General features: G+C 40.8%; 1 protein-coding gene across 1 annotated transcript; it reads right to left on the minus strand.

The window, feature by feature from the left end:
- Nucleotides 1-1,193: 1,193 nt before the first annotated feature.
- LOC113015871 (histone-arginine methyltransferase CARM1-like) lies at nucleotides 1,194-17,824 on the minus strand. The gene is made up of 15 exons (XM_026158228.1): nucleotides 17,801-17,824; nucleotides 14,347-14,433; nucleotides 12,634-12,760; nucleotides 11,699-11,827; nucleotides 11,457-11,611; nucleotides 11,281-11,385; nucleotides 10,888-10,998; nucleotides 9,271-9,448; nucleotides 8,659-8,749; nucleotides 6,219-6,300; nucleotides 3,140-3,225; nucleotides 2,542-2,631; nucleotides 2,174-2,311; nucleotides 1,692-1,781; nucleotides 1,194-1,588 (listed from the first exon to the last, which is right to left on the minus strand). The coding sequence occupies exons 2-15, from the start codon at nucleotides 14,407-14,409 to the stop codon at nucleotides 1,546-1,548; spliced, it is 1,488 nt and encodes a 495-aa protein (XP_026014013.1). The 5' UTR covers nucleotides 14,410-14,433; nucleotides 17,801-17,824; the 3' UTR covers nucleotides 1,194-1,545.
- Nucleotides 17,825-18,450: the final 626 nt, after the last annotated feature.

Below are 18,450 nucleotides of genomic sequence, written 5' to 3' on the forward strand. Positions count from 1 at the left end.
GGCTACAATGTAGCTGCCATCACCAGTGTGTGAATGGGTGGATGACTGGATATGTAAAGCGCTTTGGGGTCCTTAGGGACTAGTAAAGCGCTATATAAATACAGGCCATTTGCCATTTTACTTTGATTTTACCTCTATATTTCACCTTTAAAAACTATTTATCTTGCCTTGTTTGGTATCAACACAACCTCACATGTCTGAATTTACAGCAATTTTTTCAATTTTGACAAATTTTATTAACACAGTTGATCTAAAATCAGACATAAAACATAAAATCAGTGTAAAAAATGTATATATTTTATTGTAAAAACCACAAACATGTTTAATGAATTATTTTTTGTTAAAAATGAAAATAGAAATTGTACATTTTAAAAACCTATGCACAAGTTTTGCAGACAACAAAGTTATATGCAACTATTTTCCTAAAAATGCAACCAAGACATCAGGCATTATTTTTTTTTTGTAACCATTTAAAACAATTTACAGAACAATCAGGTGTTTTGTATCAAATAAGATGCTGCACAAATTATTTGTGCCACTCCAAAAAAATCATTTCTGTCCACCATAAGACAGAGGAGCACATAACCAGCCTGATACCTGCAGGCCTGGAAGCAGGAGGTATTTTGACACACAAAACAAAACAGACAACTACACTAAATACTAACTACACAAGACAACAGACTAACTTCACACTCCAAACACACTAAACGTCACAAACCTCTCACATTTCAAAACTTGCTATCTCGCTCTTTCCTTTGCTCTTATGCTCTTCTTCCTGCAGTAAACATTACGATAGTATTCAGGAAAAAACATTTATTTTTATCATAACTCTGGTTTTACCTGGTCTATCAACACAATTTAAAAACTGGTATATAGTTTGAAGTCCACATTTCCAACACAAGTTGAAATGGAGACTCAGGGTGGCTGCAACTTATTGCTCTGTCATCTTAAATTGGTCATGTGATTTGGATGCGCTGGCGCATCCGTGGACCCCAAAGGGTTAAATATCTTAGGGTCTTGTTCATGAGTGAGGGGAGAGGGAAACAAGAGACTGACAGAGCGATTGGGGCTATACCAGTTTGTCATAGTGTAGAAGGCTAAGCTGTCGCTTTGCTGGTCGATCTACATCCTTATCCACACCTATGGTCACAAGCTCTGGATGGTGACTGAAAGAAAAACAAGAACGCAGAAACAAGTGCCAGAAATTATTTTTTTCCAAAGGGTAGCTGGCCTCTCCCTTAGAGAGAGTGTGAGGAGTTCAGTCTTTTGAAAGGGACATGCTGGGCATGTCCCAGCAGAAGGAGGCCCCAAGAAGACCCAGGACATGCTGGGGGAGATTACATCTCTCAGCTGGCCTGGGAAAGCTTGGTGTTCCCCTGGATAAGTTGAAGGAGGTGGCTGGGAAGTGGGAGGTCTTGGAGTCTCTGCTTAGAATGCTGTCCACGTGACCCATGCCCAGATAAACAGAAGATGATGGATGGATGGATATTTATGGACATAGAACTTACATGAACTGTACAAATTGTACTCATGTTTAAATTTGGTCTACTGACAAAATGAACTTTGAAGATTTCCACTTGGGTAACTTCTGAAGTTGAAAGCAAACAAAAAGAAACAAATCAAGATTTCATGGGCAAATTTTATAGCAAAATAATTCAGCATGTATGCATTAAAGAGTAGAGAGAAGTGACCTGAAGAAAGGATTCTTGAGATCCAGGATGTTCCCAGATCTGAAGCCTGATTGGTCCACTGTAGCTGTGATGTGGATGTCATAGCTTTGTCTGGAGTGAGAAAGATAAGGGTTGGTACAAGTTGAAATCTGTAACCTGGGAAAAACTTGTTGTTGAACCTTTATTGATCCCCAACCCCACTGACCTGTCTGCGATAAGTGCCTTTATTTGCCCACAAAGGTACATAAAAAGTGATTAGGAAGGCAACTGACAGATAATTAACTGGCAAATATTGTATCATTCATATTTGTAAGTAACGAGACAGTCTGAATTAGCTGATTATGTATTTTTCTGTGAGTTTCTCTCTTTTCTTGTGAAAACGTGTCCAACTGGCAACTCGAGCACTTTAAGCACCTGTGGAACTAAAGCAGGGTATTAAAGCTCCTTTGCTTTTCCCTCTTTGCCCTATTGATAATGCAGTCCTATGGACAGCACAGCTGTACCTGTTGTTAGCAGCCAGTTGGACTGTCCCAGACAAAGTCTGTCCAAGCTTGGCAAAGAGCGGCGTCTGAAGTAGACATCTGACCTGGAACCAGCGGGTCAGAGGCTCTGTGGGAGCAGTGGAGAACCATACTGTGGCCCTACAAAGAGAGTGAGAGAGATCACCTCCATACTGAACGGCTTCAGGTGAATATACCTATTGAGGGGGACATGGCTTAATATTTTGTTTGTCAGATCAAAATTTTCTGTGTGCTTGAATAATCAAAGTTTTTCTGTTGCTATAACATATTTTCGTTCCATGCATCCCTCCATTTGGTCTGCATTGAAAATCCTTCATTAAATCTTAGAAAGAAAGCATTGGATTACTTACTTGGATCCCAGGTAGGCCACATCAAACCAGAAGGCAAGTCCATGGATCAGACCAGACTGGAGCAGAGTAAACACAAAGGGAATCTCTATTCTGTAAACACAGATTTTGTTTTTCAATTTTCATCAAATAGTTAAAAACATTATAAGAAAAGTGTTGCACACAAAGGTTTTGGCATCCAGTGTTCGTTAATATGTCATTAACTTGTGTTTTTCTCAAACTGTTTGGACTATCTAGCATCACCTTACTTTCCAACCAGAAAAAGTAAAACATTAAGTAGTAACATATGTAAAGTATAATAAAGTATTAAATCATAAAGTAAGTCAATAATTCAACTTTGAACATTAAAAAAATGAAATGGCAAAGCTATCATTTATAGCACACTATAACAAAACCAACAGGAATTCTTAGAGTTAACTGATGTACGCTGTGTTTTTACTCAGGTGTGACTCGTTTATTTATATAACCACTCATCTGTTTTCTGCCTATAAGTACATTCCAGTCACATCTTAAATCATCAATAATGTGACATAATCACTGCATAGATGAGGTGTAGATACAATGTTTCTGATCAGGCAACAAATATGATTCAGTGTATAACCTGAGTAAATCCTCTTCTTTAGCTTCCATGAAATTGATGCAGTGCTTGACAGACCTGGCCATCAGGATATGAACATCAAATGTGTCCTGGAACAAACGTTTAAATTTATTACAAGCTTTTGATAAGAGTATAAAATTTAGGAGGAAAAAGAAACTGCGAAAGCAACAATGCCAATTATCACACAGAGTGATGACAAATTAAAAGAGCACACATTAAAAAATGTCACAGTAAGTGTTCGTCCACAGCGGCTCCAGGGCTCCTTTGCACTGATTCTCTGTCCCTTTAGGCTGGAACTTGAACTTCTGGCTCTGTGGACGCATTCGTCCAAAAGACATTTCCTTGTTTTCCTGTTTTGATGTCATGCACAGAGAGTGCTCAGTTGTGTTGAGGAACATATTATTCATGGTCCTGGGTGAGTTCACGCAGCATTTTGCATCACTTTGATGTTTTTGTTTTAAATAGAAAAGCTTATTGTGGTTGCTGCTTTGTGTAATGTTTATAATAACTTCAGGAAGTCCTTAGTGTATTTAGTTCTCAGTTCCTAGTTTCCTTAGCTTTATTCCTTGTTTTGTGTCCTTCCTTCTGGTGACAGTTCTCTTGTATTAAGTTTATGAATATGTGTTTTCCCTCTTCAGTTTTCACTCCTCCTGCTTTATTTTGTGTTTGTTTTGTGTACCTTGCCTTCAGCTCCCTTTGTCAGACCGCCAGTTTACCTTCCCCTCATGCAATGTTGCCTCTAATGTTTCACGTGTCTGAACGAACACACAAACTCCCTGAGCGTCTCTTGGACCGCTGTGAGCAACAGCAGACGTGTGCACTGTGGTCACGCCAGCATCCGATCCATCCAAGTCACATGTTTATTAAAGTAATCAAATTACAGCATTTATGTTAGACGACTTCTAATTAACTGCTTTATCCCACTTACAATGAAAATTTAAAAGAATCTTGTTCATGACCTGTAGCATGTTAACACTGTTGGAAGTAAAAATAACTTGAACTCCAATTTTGAAAACACAACTTTCTTTTTTAAATAAAGCTCTGACTGTATTATGAGTCTGTGGTCTGGGAGAGAGTCTGTAACTCTGTCTGCAAATACAGTAAATAATGACCAATGTTGGGTAATTAACTATATAGTTACTTCTTCAAAAAAGTAACTGAGTTTTGCAAACAACAAAGTTTTGCAGCTGTTTACCTAAAAATGCAGCCAAGGTGTTTTTAAACAAACATTTCAAACTATTTACAGAACAATCAGCTGTTCTGCATCAAATCTGATGCCACACAAATTATTTGTTTCACTCCAAAAATAATTTGTGTCCACTATGAGATGAAGGAGAACAACAGCCTGATACCTGCAGGCCTGACAGCAGCAGATGTGTCACTGCTGTAACACCTGTAACACTCAGCAGGCGCCTCATTGTTCTGACACACACAACAACACTATTGACTACACTATTGACTACACTACACACTAACTACACACTAACTACACAAGATTTGTGCTAAACGTCGCAAATCTCTCACATCTCAAAACACGCCGTCACTCCTAAAACTTCCCCCTCCCTAAACAACTAAAGGCCATGTTGCCATATAATTTTTTGATTGGTCCACATGGTACATTTTTCCACCAATAGGAAAGGCTGGGAGTTTTGTTTTTGCTCACAGGCTTTCGAGCGTTTTCCTTATAAAACGCCGTTTTTACCGTTTCTTCCTGCAGTAAATATAAACAACGACAGTATTCAGGAAGAAAAACAAACATTGCAGATATTTTATCATAACTCTGGTTTTACGTGGCCGATCAACACAATTTACAAACTGGTATAAAGTCCACACTTTTCCCGTCAGTTGTTCGTCTGTCCTGCTCACATCTCCAATGGTTGTACACGTTGTCATTAACGTGGCTTCACTCCACATCAGCCGCTTTGCTAAAACACCGGTGTCGCACATAAGGACGCTGTCACAGCCTGTCAGCGACGTTGATTAGCTGCATATATACGAATGTGAATCACATCATTGGCTGGACTGTGGGATAAGGTGGCATCGTTCTGATCCCATACGGGAGCAGCCAGTCACTGACTAACACTGCAGAACTGAATTGTTAAAGTATTTATTTTAATTTCAATTCAGGTTAGATTTTTCATCTGTGTGCAGAGACCGTGCCTGCAATTGTGCTGGACTCCACAATTCTGACAATATTATGTACATCATTTTGATCAAAACCATCCAATGAGCCCTCAATAAAACAGCTTTATCTTTTGTTTTTATCATAACATGATGAGGAAGACAATCAAAACAACTGGGAACTGTTCTGCAGTCAATTGAAAAAACTAATCACATGTTCCCGGTCATGCTGACCACATTATTCCCTGCCTGGTTTAGACTGTTCAGTAAAACTCATGATGGTCTCTGGGTTCAAGCCAATGACCCATCTGTGAGAACAATTTTCATTGCTAAAAGTGGAGTCAGTTTAACACAGAATTTGGCATTGATGACCATACAACCCTGAGCATGATTGACCTTGTCCAAACTCAAATGCTAAATACGATCAGGCCTGGTTAGTACTCGAATCGAAAAGTACTTTGATGCCATGATCCAACCGCCATAGGCAGAATCTGGACTCAGTGCTCATGGACTGTCTCTGACACCTCCCATTATATGAAACTTCACCTTCAATTTAGAGATGGTACTAGGCCTCACTTGAAACAATGCTGCTACTTGATTTTGCAGAAGACCAAATTGTAGTTGCCAGATCAGCCAAATGTGTCATGCTTGGATAAGATATCTATTGACTGTTGAAACGGGGTCCATGCTAACAGGTCCTGATAATCAGGCACCAGTCAGCCACCTGATCATCAGCTCTACCAGAAGCTCAAAACAAGAGTCAATCATACAACAAGCTGACTGGAAATGGTAGCGCAGATTTGGCACGTTTTTCATGGGTGCAACCCACTAATACATTTTCCTTACAAATGTGGCACCATCTAAGATCACAAATATCCTTAGTTTTTGTGCTGAGTTTAATGTTCATTACACATTTTCTATTCATCTACGTGTATGTTTTGTATCATACAGTGCACCATACCACTATAGGCTGCCTGAATAACTCTTCCACCGCAGCATTGTGAAGAGCACTCAGGTTCACGCCATAGAAGCTCCTCTGCTGCCTGAAGGGAAACATGTAAAGAGCAGAGATCAAGTTATTTGCAGTCGACCGATTGGCACAACTGGTGGTTAACACCGTACCTGTAATTTTACCCCTCAGTTTCTAAATGCGCTCAGATTGCAACTTAATTAGTCTGAGCAAAATATTTAACAATAGCTTATATATACTGTGGTGTGAAAAAATGTTTGCCCTCTTCCTTTTTTCCCATTTAGATAAAACATAACAAAAGTAAACACAACATGCAGTTTGTGAATGAAGGTGTAAAACAATCTGCATCTACAACCTACAAAAGTAATTACCCCCCCTAAACCTAACGAGTGGTTGGGCCACGCTTAGCACCAACAACAGTAGTCAGATGTTTGTCATAACTGGCAATGAGTGTTTTAGAGTGGAATTTAGACCCACTCATCTTTGCAGAATTGATGTAATTCAGCCACGCTGCAGGGTATTTTTAAGGTCGTGCCACAGCATGTCAGTCGGATTCAGGTCAGGATTTTGGATGGATGAAGAAAAACAAAATGAAGACTTTGGAGGGGTCTAATCAGAGGTGGACTTGCTGATGTGTTTGGATCATTATCCTGCTGTAGAGCTCAGGGTGACGAGCAGATGGTCGGACATTCTCCTTCAGGATGTTCTGGTAGACATTCATGGTTCCGTTTACCACGGCCAGTCTTCCAGGTCTCGCGGCAGCAAAACCTCCCCAGACCAGACCCCCAGGGCCATGAAGGTTTTGATTTTTTTTCCCCTTAATAATAAACGCCTTCATTTTGTGTTCACTTGTGTTAACTTTGTCTAATATTTAAGTTTGTTGGATCAGAAATGTGTATGAGAAATACACAACCCCCACCCCCCAAAAAACAGGAAATCATGCAGAACTTCAGAGAATAATTAATGTTATTGTAAATGTGATTACAAAGATTAAAATTGTCAAATGTCTTTCTTCTACTGCTGAAAAGTGAGGGAAGTAGAAACTGATGGAAAACGTTTACAGTTTACATTCATTCCTCAGTACTGACGGAGCCTGACCTGCACATAGTGGTAAAGCAGTGAGGGGAAGAGAGCATAGCAGCACTCACATACACACACATGGTGGCATGCATGCATGCACATGCAAACTCCAAAACAGAGGTGGTATTGTTTGCAGGCTGAACACGTCAAAGGCATGGAAGCGATCATCACCAGAGCTGTATTTTAAACGAAGTCAGAAGTCTTAAAAACATGTTCTGTGAACTGGCCAAAGCATGCTGGCACATACGAGCGGTGATCAGGCCTGAGAGCCCAGTAATTAGGGCTGTATCCACATGAGTCAGGTGCTCAGAGTCCCCTGTATGACCTCTGGTCTAGTATGCATGCCGTTTTCCACTTTGTCCAACGTCACATCAAACAAATGAATGACAAATGTTATAAAAACAAGAAAGGCATGCTGTCTCATCATAAAAGTTCTTTCTGTTCCTTTTTTGTTGTGTTTCTTCAAAGTATATTTCTCCCTGTGTTAACATGAAATGATGGGTCCAGGTGATCAGAAATATTCCTGCCTTAGCTTAAAAATCAGAAGGTCAAGACTAGGGTCCAGTTGTGTTTCAGAGAATAAGGTTTAAATACTATTTTGAGAAAACGATTCTATTTGGGAATTTGTGCTAATATGCAGATTACAGTTGTTGTTTCAAGATAAACTGCCATGGATACTACACCCTCACGCCTTATGTAGATGATTAGCCGTCTTGTGATAGAACATACGTCCTTTATTGCACGAGGGTGGAACCGTTGATAACCTTGCATCTGTGCATCACCAGCCATTTCAATTTGTACAAATCCACTCGTCCTATTTGTGAGGTTGACCAAATGGAGCTTTTTGCACCATCTGATTAACCACACTGTGTCTCTGTGCAAAAAGATCATTTCCTTCCTTGCTACTAAAACCGATTTCACTCACTCAGAGGGTACAGCAATATTACTTTCTATGTGTTATTTAGATTTTTTTTGTGTGCCTTGCATTTGGTTTTACTTCCCCTTCTGTCTCGTTGGTCCGGTTCAGTTCACCAGTGCATTGTTTTCCCAGCTGAGTTGCTTCTCTCTAATCACCTCCTGTGCATATTTAAGCCCTCAGTTTGACATGTTTTTCCCTCGTTTGCACCCTACTATATGTCCCGTACCTCTTCAGCTTCTGACTTTTTCCTGCTTTCTTTATGGACTTCGACTGATACAAAAAAACCCAAATCCATTTTGGTTTGTATGAGTCAGGACTGGACTAAATGTTTCACAGCCTGACTGTCAAACGTGCGAGATATAAAAAGGAGCCAGTGTGTTCGTGTCCCCGGGAATAGAGTTATGTCTGTGCATCTGTGCGTGAGTGACAGACCAGAAATTGGCCCGTGCGTAGTGCTCAAAGTACAGCTGGTCATCACTGAAAGGAGCCACGTGAATGTCTCCATAGGAGGGAAACATCACACCTGGAAATTGAGAGAAGTGGATAATAATAGAAAGGCAGAGAAAATGAATAAGTGAAAGACAAAAACGCTAACAGAGGAAGATATAGTCGCTCCTGTTCCACTGCAGAATGTGGGGGCAGGCTCAAGGTGCAGTTTCATAAAACTGCTTCAGCCAATGAGCTGCTGTCACCATAAAATCGAACCAAACCTCGTCAGCAGAGGAAATCAAGATTTCACTGCATTGCTGTTTATTACTTCCACCAATAGAGTGACAGCAGCAGTTTTCATTTGTTATTCCTCTCACGTAAAGAAAATGCACCGAGCTGAAGAGCTGAACTAATCAGTCCAGCCCTGCTCAGTACTTTTTGAGGTGCCACTTGGAACAAAGTACCTTCTTACTCAGAACAAAGAGAATTCCTGCAGTTGGAACTCAATTAAAGGTGTTCTTTTTCTCAGTGTTTTTAATCACATCCATAGTGGCTTATACAAATGATGCCTCGTTACATTAAAACATAGTTTAACCTCAATATCTGGATTCCTACCATTGGGTTTGAGCCATCTCCTGGCAAACAAGAAGTTCTCCATGAGCCTTTCGTTAACTAACATATAACCCATGGGCTCAGAGATGATGACATCCACCATGTCAGGAAGATTGACCTGCTCCATCTCCCCCTCAAAGACCCTGATGTGCTCAGAGAGACGGTTATCCTCCACCAGGATCTGAACAGGAGACAGAAAATATCTCCTGCGTTAAACAACTCACTGTAAGACTGCACGACTATTAAAGAATATTAACTTCACTCCATAGCACCAGGACACTGTACCACATACTATACTGTACTGTGCAACACTCTGGAAACATGTTAGCAGACGTTCCTATTTTGTCTTATGTTTGTATCCCAGTCATTATCAATCTGTTTCATAATAAGTAATCATTTTAGCCATTGTGAACCCCACTTTTTAGAGAAGTTTGTCTCCAAATAAACTTTCATGTTTATGAGAAATAGTTTTCTCAAGTTTTTAACAGGACTTTAGCTAGGGTTTATTAAACTCATTTGACTCAGGAATGGACTTTTGTAGTCTAAAGCCTGCAGTACTAAAGTACTTTAGCCTACAAGCTACAGTTGCTTGTGTGGCAAGATCTGAAAACTGCTGTTCACAAACGCTGCCCATCTAATCTGACTGAGCTGGAGCTGTTCTGCAAAGAAGAATGAGCAAAGATTTCAGTCTGTAGATGTGCAAAGCTGGTAGAGACAGACCCTAAAAGACTGGCAGCTGGAACTGCAGCAAAAGCTGGTTCTACAAAGTATTGACTCAGGGGGCTGAATAATTACACACACCCCACTTTGCAGTTATTTATTTGTAAAAAATGTTTGGAGTCATGTCTGATGTTCGTTCCACTTCTCACGTGTGCACCACTTTGTGTTGGTCTTTCACCTGGAATTACAATAAAACTGATTCATGTTTGTGGCTGTAATGTGACAAAATGTGGGAAAGTTCAAGGGGCCGAATACTTTTGCAAACCACTGTACATGCCAATATGTAATTACCAGTCCACCTAACACGAATGTCTTCTAACTGTGGTAGGATGGCAGAATATTTGGAGCAAATCCATGCAGACACAAAGGAAGAATGCACACACAGAAAGTCTCCTGTTGTTAAAGTTTGCATTACTTATTTAACCCAAAGAGTTTTTACAAATAGCTGTTCCTGTCTGTGTTTAAAAAGCACTTTTGCATGACAGTAGTATTGTTTCAGTTACGAATGTATCATTTCCAGCACTGGTGTAAGTCTGTACTGTGTGCTTCAGCTTTCTGCAGCCCCTATCCTACTAAACTCTTGGCCACATGTTGAAGCAATCCATTAACTCCTGAGAATGCCACGCTCTGCATCTCATGTATGTGCCCTATGTGCTTGCACGCATGACTCTGGTCTCACTTAAGACTTTATCAAAGCCAAAATGCATGTAGACTGTAATCCAGGCCCTTCATGTCTTTAGCTCTTACACACCAAAACTTCAAATTATGCTTGTAGGTTAGTTAGAGAATGCTAAACAATGGCTTCATTATTGCAAGAAAGGTTTTCAAATATAAACAAAGAGTTAAACCTGCACAGTTAAGGAAAACAATATAAACGGTAAAAGAATGAACCACGCTGACCTGTGTATACTTGGCCATAGGGCTGGACTCAACAGCATACACTCTGGCAGCCCCTGCCTGCACTGCAAAAAAAGACAGAATACCAGAACCACAGCCCACATCCAGAACCACCTACAGAGACAAGAAAGCATGCAGACGCCAAGTCAAACTTCCCATAGAATAAAGACAAAGTGAAAACCTCAGACCAAAAGTGAAAAGGAAAAGAACTGAAAGTGTCACAAAGCAAAAACTGTAGATAGCTTTTCAGCAAGAGCACAAGCTTTTATATGGAAAACAATAAGAAACCAGGAAATGGGAAAACACGTTTCACAGCAGTGAAATAGGTAAACTGTACAGACCTTATAGACATAATTAAGGAACGTGCTATAACACTATCCATTCATAGAAGTGCACCTTGTCTCTGAAGTCAGCCTCATTGACTAAAATGGCTTTCTGATAGGTGGCGTTCCTCAAGTAGTCCTGAAGCAGGCTCTGCTGCTGGGTCAGACAGCTGTGGAACTGCAAACACGCAGAAGCATTAAACCATGTTCGAGTGTCAAATTTAAGGTTCGAATTCTTGGTTCGCTTACCTGGTAGCACTGTGCAGGGTTCTTTTCAATCCTTCTGTTAAACATTGTTGGTCCTCTCTCTGCATCCTTATTGCCTCCCTGATGTACTTCAATCCAACCTTTCCCCTTCTCTTCATTTTCCTCGGTCTTCAGTAATCTCTGGAAGTTCTGCATATCTAAAGAGTCAAAGACAAGTTTCTTTCAGCAGTCTACAAATCAGAACTTCTCATGGTAGGAATTATTATAGAATATACTCTACAAACCAGCTGGAGTTTTGAATTGCAGCAGAAGACTGAAGTTGTTGTTGTTGGTGACTAAGAAGGACTGACCTCCGACCTGGCAGCAGTCCATCTCCTCGGAAACAGTGAACTGGAAAACCAATGCTTCGTTGGCTGTAAACACGTTCCACACATAAAGAGGACACTTAAAAACAGTAAGATTTGTATCCACAGAGTTTTTAAGTGCCAAACGTCACCGAGATCAGCAGCTGTGAGTCATTTAAAGAACTCGTCATAGCAACTGCATTGACACCAGACATGGTGCAGTATTCAGCTTCTTCAGATCATGACACCTCCCCTCTGGGACTGTACAGAAGCAGGGGCGACCTCGTGAATCAGTACCAGAGGGGAGGATGGAAGTCAACTGACTAATGTGTGGCGCAAGGTTTTGCTGGCCATTCACTGTACAAGGTCTGTGCTGGTCTTGCCTTTTCACTTGTTCACCATGAAGGCTGCTGTAAGGGCTTCTAGGTGACTCGGGATTAGGAAGAATGATTCATTAGATGAAAGCCGGAGTATGATCAACACTGGCTGGGCCACCTACGTGAGCTTGAAAGACCCCAAAACCCATAAAGACCTCAGAAACATCACTGAGGAAAACTAAATACAAGACAGAGCGACGTATTTCCATGAAAACTTTACTTAAACAAAAAACATAAACTGCTAATGCTACCCACTCACATGCAAAGTGTTACAGCCAACGTGTGACCCACTGGGACACAAACTTCCATACAAGAGCAGTAAAGTTAGGTCAGAACTAACCACCTTCTATTGCCAGATGATATTCACTATAAATACATATATACATACTTTCAATTACTAACTGGCTTTCTGTTATTACTGCCGCTAACCACTGGTCTAAGCAAACATAGTGTGTTTGTATAGTTGTGTATGTGTTTTGCTTTTCCTTGCGTACTTACCATCCTGCACAGTTACCTGCTGAGCTTCCTGTCCTGTGGTGAGATGAAGAGTGAGTTCTTGGTCGTTTCTCTGTCCGCACACATTCATATGCTGGCCTCTGCTCACCTCTCCTTGAACCTGCTCCTCCTTCAGAAGCCAACCACAGCAAAGTGTTCAGCTCTGTCTTCCAAATCTTAAGTTTGCCTACAAGCGAACTGCATTATGTATAACTGCATTATTAGTTATGGAGCAGAATTTGCTAACTGCAGAGAAAAAACAATACCTATCTTGCACGGACAAAACTATATAAAGTTTTTGCTTTTGTTCACTGGATAAATTCTCAACACAGCAATTTCAGTGATGGGAAATGTCATGGTGGGAATTTCCACTTTCAAATTGAAGGCTGAGCTGGTCGTTCTGATGCTACTGACTTGGCCAATGCAATCCCTACAGTGAAGCATGGTGGTGCGGCATCATACTGTGGGAATGTTTGTTTTTGCTGCAAAAACAGGGAAGACTCGTCAGTGAGTGGTCCAGCCAGAACCCAGGCTTCAGTCAAATGTTCATGTGATGCCAGAGCTACAGGGACACGCCCAAAAAGTACTGCAGTCCTTTGCCCTCCAGCCATCCTTTGAACAGTTTTGGGTTTAACTTGACCAAAATTCCAGATAGCTGCTGTGCTATGCACTAATTGGGCGATCGTGGCTCAAGAGTTGGGAGTTCGTCTTGTAATCGGAAGGTTGCCGGTTCGAGCCCCGACAGTCTCGGTCGTTGTGTCCTTGGGCAAGACACTTCACCCGTTGCCTACTGGTGGTGGTCAGAGGGCCCGGTGGCGCCAGTGTCCGGCAGCCTCGCCTCTGTCAGTGCGCCCCAGGGTGGCTGTGGCTACAATGTAGCTTCATCACCAGTGTGCGAATGGGTGGATGACTGGATATGTAAAGCGCTTTGGGGTCCTTAGGGACTAGTAAAGCGCTATATAAATACAGGCCATTTAATCAGCCTTTATTGATAGCTATCAGAATGGCGTCGATCATGGCACTAACATGTGAACACGCCTCTCCTAACCCGGCCTTACAGCCCATATTGCACCAACCCCTGCTTCTCCACAGTAACACAGGCTGCCAGGCTCATTTAAACTGTAGGAATGATTTACCTGACACCGGGAAAAATACTCTGTCAACCTTACTGTTATAAAGCGACATTAATATGACAAATTAACACTACTGGAATTTTCAGGCCCTATACTGTAAATGTTCAAGTCAACAGGATGTAAGACTTATGTGCATCTGTTAGTTTAACCTTGCTTTAACAATGAACAGTTTCTTCTTCTTCAGCCTAACTGCAAAAAGGTGACAAAGCCTCTGCTGACTTTTACAGATGACTGTAGACACACATACTTCGACGACTCTCCAGACCTCCTTTGTACATACTGATGAGGGTTTGAACCAAAACTTTCACTGATTTTCATTTCAGTTCTTGTGTAATTGTTCTTCTTAACAGCTCAATAATAAATGAAAAGGCATGTTTTTTAGAATTATACACAGCTGATCCTACGTTCTCAACAGCAGCAGCCTGTTTGCTTTCACTTCCACAGCAACAGCATTCATGCAGAATTACAGCTACAGTAGCCAATGCCAGTGCATGCAAAACACTTTATTGGAGGTGAAAGAGTGCACCTCTGTCACCTCCAATATCACCTCTTTATGTGTATCCACGCATGCTTCAGCTCTCACCTTTTCCTGCAGAGTGAAGACCCTGACAGAGAAAGCCAGTGAATGATCACTTCTCGTCTCCATTTTTCAGTGTAAAAGGAAGCTGCTCTTTGGAAAGAGAGAAAAAGGGAGGAGGAGGCACAGAAGGAATGGAAGAAAGAGGGAGGAGGGATGAATGCAGGGAGTCCAGCAGGGAAAATAAATTACGTAGAAATCCAGAACTAACCAACTAACATAACATCGGAGCAGTAGCCTCGCTGGCTCAGTTGTACATTGTGGTATAGCTCCCAAAGAAAAAACGAAAGTCTGCATTTAGTATTCCAGAAGTAACTTACTGGAATACTGGAATACTGCATTCAGTATTCCAGTATCAATCGTGTATTGTAACGTCGAGGTGTTAGATCAGCGTTTCAGTCTCAGTACAGCTACACCCTGCAGCTGAGCTGGAGCACAAACAGTGTTTCAAAGAGAAGAATTGTTTTCTCACACTGGTGTTAACATTAGGTCAGTGGAACTTTACATTATCGACAGGTTCAGAAGTGGATTATTTGCTGTTTGTTCTTGTATTTGGATCGATACTTGATACGTTTAAGATTTGGACAAACGCGCCCTGAAAGTGTATTTGTGCTCTGCTCTTTAAAATTCTGTTGACATGAATCATTACTGTTGCATCTTTATAAAACAAACAAATATGATTTATGGTGACTTGACAATAGTGAAAATAGTCTTCTTACATTTTTAAATTAATCAAATAAACTGTCAAAACTCTTTATTAGTATGATTAAAATTATTATGTTGATGTGTTTGTGACATTTTCATTGACTAATCACAGTGTAAGTAAATCCTGGTCTTCTCACTCAGAGTACAAATGTTGGTGTAAAACTACTCTCTGGGACCTGATAGTTTTATAATTTATCGTGAGCAGATGTAGTTTTTTTTTACAGTGCTTGCAAAGAATAAACTATTTAATTAATTAGCCCAGTGTCATTTGGGGACGATATAAACCATTAAAATCTTGATACTTGCACAATATCAACAATATCCAAAGACCTTACTCTGAAACACCAAAGGTTTTGTACACAAGTTACTCAGACATGTTCAATTCACTTCAATTCAATTTACACAGTGCCAAATCACAACAACAGTCACCTCAAGGCGCTTTATATTGTAAGGTAGATCCTACATTAATAGATACAGAGAAAAACCCAACGATCATATGACCCCCTGTGAGCAGCACTTTGGTGACAGTGGGAAGGAAAAACTCCCTTTTAACAGGAAGAAACCTCCAGCAGAACCAGGCTCAGGGAGGGGCGGGGCCATCTGCTGTGATTGGTTGGGGTGAGAGAAGGAAGACAGGATAAAGACATGCTGTGGAAGAGAGACAGAGGTTAATAACAGATATGATTCAATGCAGAGAGGTCTGTTAATACATAGTGAGTGAGAAAGGTGACTGGAAAGGAAAAACTCAATGCATCATGGGAATCCCCGGCAGCCTACGTCTATTGCAGCATAACTAAGGGAGGATTCGGGGTCACCTGGTCCAGCCCTAACTATATGCTTTAGCAAAAAGGAAAGTTTGAAGCCTAATCTTGAAAGTAGAGATAGTGTCTGTCTCCTGAATCCAAACTGGAAGCTGGTTCCACAGAAGAGGGGCCTGGAAACTGAAGGCTCTGCCTCCCATTCTACTTTTAAATACTCTAGGAACAACAAGTAGGCCTGCAGTGTGAGAGCGAAGTGCTCTAATAGGGTGATGTGGTACATGTGATTTCACATATTTGACAGATATTTTCCAGAAGCGTTTTGAATTCATCTATACAGCCTCTCTGGATTTCCGGTTCGTGAACAGACTACACCCTCTCAAACTAGGCCACACACTGTGTTGCCATCAGGTGTTCGATTTTAATCTGAATATAACTGATGCCTGCTTATCAGACAGCTTCCCTGTCATTTGTATGCACTGCTCCATGTTTCCTGTACCTAACACTGAATTGGACACATTACGCTGATCAGGTTGTATTAATTCCTCTACTGCTAAGAATTTTGGTGAGGCCTTTGAAAGCACCTGCCTCCAGCTCCCTCGCCTTATCAACTTATTTAGCACCACTTGCGCCACAGTTATCGAAACCATTGCGCCGTATAAACTGAGTAAACCCAGGCCTAAAAAGTCACCCTGGATCAGTGACACTGCTGGAGCTCTCAGGACAGATTGTATAAAACCAGAGAGACAGTGAAGGAGGAGCAAGTTTCAAGCTCTGTTTTTAATTTTGTAAAATAACCCAGAAGAAATCTGTAAATCTGCTGTTGTAAATATTTCTTTTACAAAATCACAAAAACCTCCAATAATCCCATTATGAGGATTTTGTTCTCCACCACCAACTCTGTTATCTCCTCCAGTGCCTTTTTAGGATGCCTCTGCTAGTAAAGTTCAGAATATTAGGAGTAGTATTACTACCTCCCCTCACATTTTAACTGATTCTTTCTTCTGATCTGTTTTCAAACCACACTATCCCATCCTTCTTTCATTAAATCCACAACCCATCCACTAGACGCTGGTCCAAGCATTCTCTCAATCATCAACAGTTCTGTCTTTCAGTACTGGTTCAGCTCTCTTCAAGCAGGCAGTTGGACCTCTGATGAAGAACAATAACCTAGAACCCACCTTACCAAAAAACTACTGACCAACCTACAAACTTCCAATCCTCTCAAAAGTCTCAAAAGGTGAGTTTCGGATAGTGACGGCCAAATGACACTTTCTGAAGCACTGAAGCTTGTATTGAAAAAGGTTCATTGATCAAAGCTTTTCAATACAGTCTTTGGTGACAACTGGTGGCCAGAAATATGAAGAGCAGCTTGAATCTACAAATTAAAAGGAACTGCTTCATTATGATTGCCCACTCTACCAAGTTTCTGCCCACCAGCTTCAGTTTAACATCATGTGACATATCCATGCTGTGTTCTTCCTTTTCTTGTCACTTCTTTTTATGACACATGAAGCTTCAACTTCAAACAGACCATCATTAGTATCAAGGCAACCTGCAGCATAGAATAGAAACCACAACGGTCTTGTACAACGCCTGCACTTCAGTGCTGGTGTCAGCGGCACAGCACTACACTGGCTCACCTCATACCTCAACAACAGATTCGTCTCTGTCAGCAGTGCAAACTATTCTTCTTCGATAGCGGCACTGCCACCGTCACACTGCCACCACCATATTTTAATGTTGTTGTTGTTGGTGCTCAGTCTCTTTCTCATGAACTGTGATGGCCAAACCCGTGGCCACACTCTAAAGTCGGTAACTTTTGTATTTTCATTCTTCATTTTGAACATAGTAATACATTTTAGTTTCCAATAACTTTATTGATTGGTTTGGATACATTTGTTCTATTTGTAAGCGCGCACATTTAGTTTACTTATGTATTCATACTACTTCATTTCTTTGCTTTCTGACTAACCTTTGTCTTTTTATTTTCTTACCTGCCATCATCACTGGGAGTTGCTGGACAAAAGATGATAGCCAGGGTTTGAAACCATTAAATACAAGGGAAGATAATTGGACCACACCACCACTTCCTGCTGAAGGGGGGGAATGTGTGTTTTCTTTACTTTAAAAACAAAGTATTTGTATTTAATTAAATATTTGAGTTTAGGGTTTAATGGGGTTTTTGATTTTCTTCTTTAGTGTTTAGTTTATTAACAAACTAGATTGTACTGCATCGTTTGTGATTTATGATGGTGTTTTGTTTGTTACCCCTCATGTGTCACAATGGTCTGATCAGCCATTATATATACCCTTGTATGTCATTTCATGTTTAGGTCAATTATGTACGTTTGGGGCAGTCATTTGGTTTGTTAAGGTTGCAGTCTTTGCCTGAGTTCAGTTTTGTTTCTTTGACCTCTTTTATGAGCTCAACATTTATTAGTCTTGTAAATATAATTTTTGGGGGTTAAATAAATGGAAATTATATTTTTCTAATAATTCCTGGGCTCCTCCTGTTTTTCAACTCGGTCCATCTCATGAACACTGACCTTAATTGGCACAGATGAGGCCTGCGGTTCTTGGGATGTTGTTCTGGGGTCTTTTGTGACCTCTTGGAGGACTCGTCACTGCGGTCTTGGGGTAATTA

The sequence above is a fragment of the Astatotilapia calliptera genome, chromosome 23 (genome assembly GCF_900246225.1).
Source record: "Astatotilapia calliptera chromosome 23, fAstCal1.2, whole genome shotgun sequence".
Taxonomy (NCBI): domain Eukaryota; kingdom Metazoa; phylum Chordata; class Actinopteri; order Cichliformes; family Cichlidae; genus Astatotilapia; species Astatotilapia calliptera.

Coding starts and splice junctions, on each gene's coding strand:
- LOC113015871 (XM_026158228.1), bottom strand. CDS start 14,409: ATGGAGACGAGAAGTGATCATTCACTGGCTTTCTCTGTCAGGGTCTTC. Junction 12,761..14,346: donor TCTTCACTCTGCAGGAAAAG/GTGAGAGCTGAA, acceptor TGGCTTCTGAAG/GAGGAGCAGGTTCAAGGAGA. Junction 6,301..8,658: donor TACGCACGGGCCAATTTCTG/GTCTGTCACTCA, acceptor GTTTCCCTTCAG/GCAGCAGAGGAGCTTCTATG.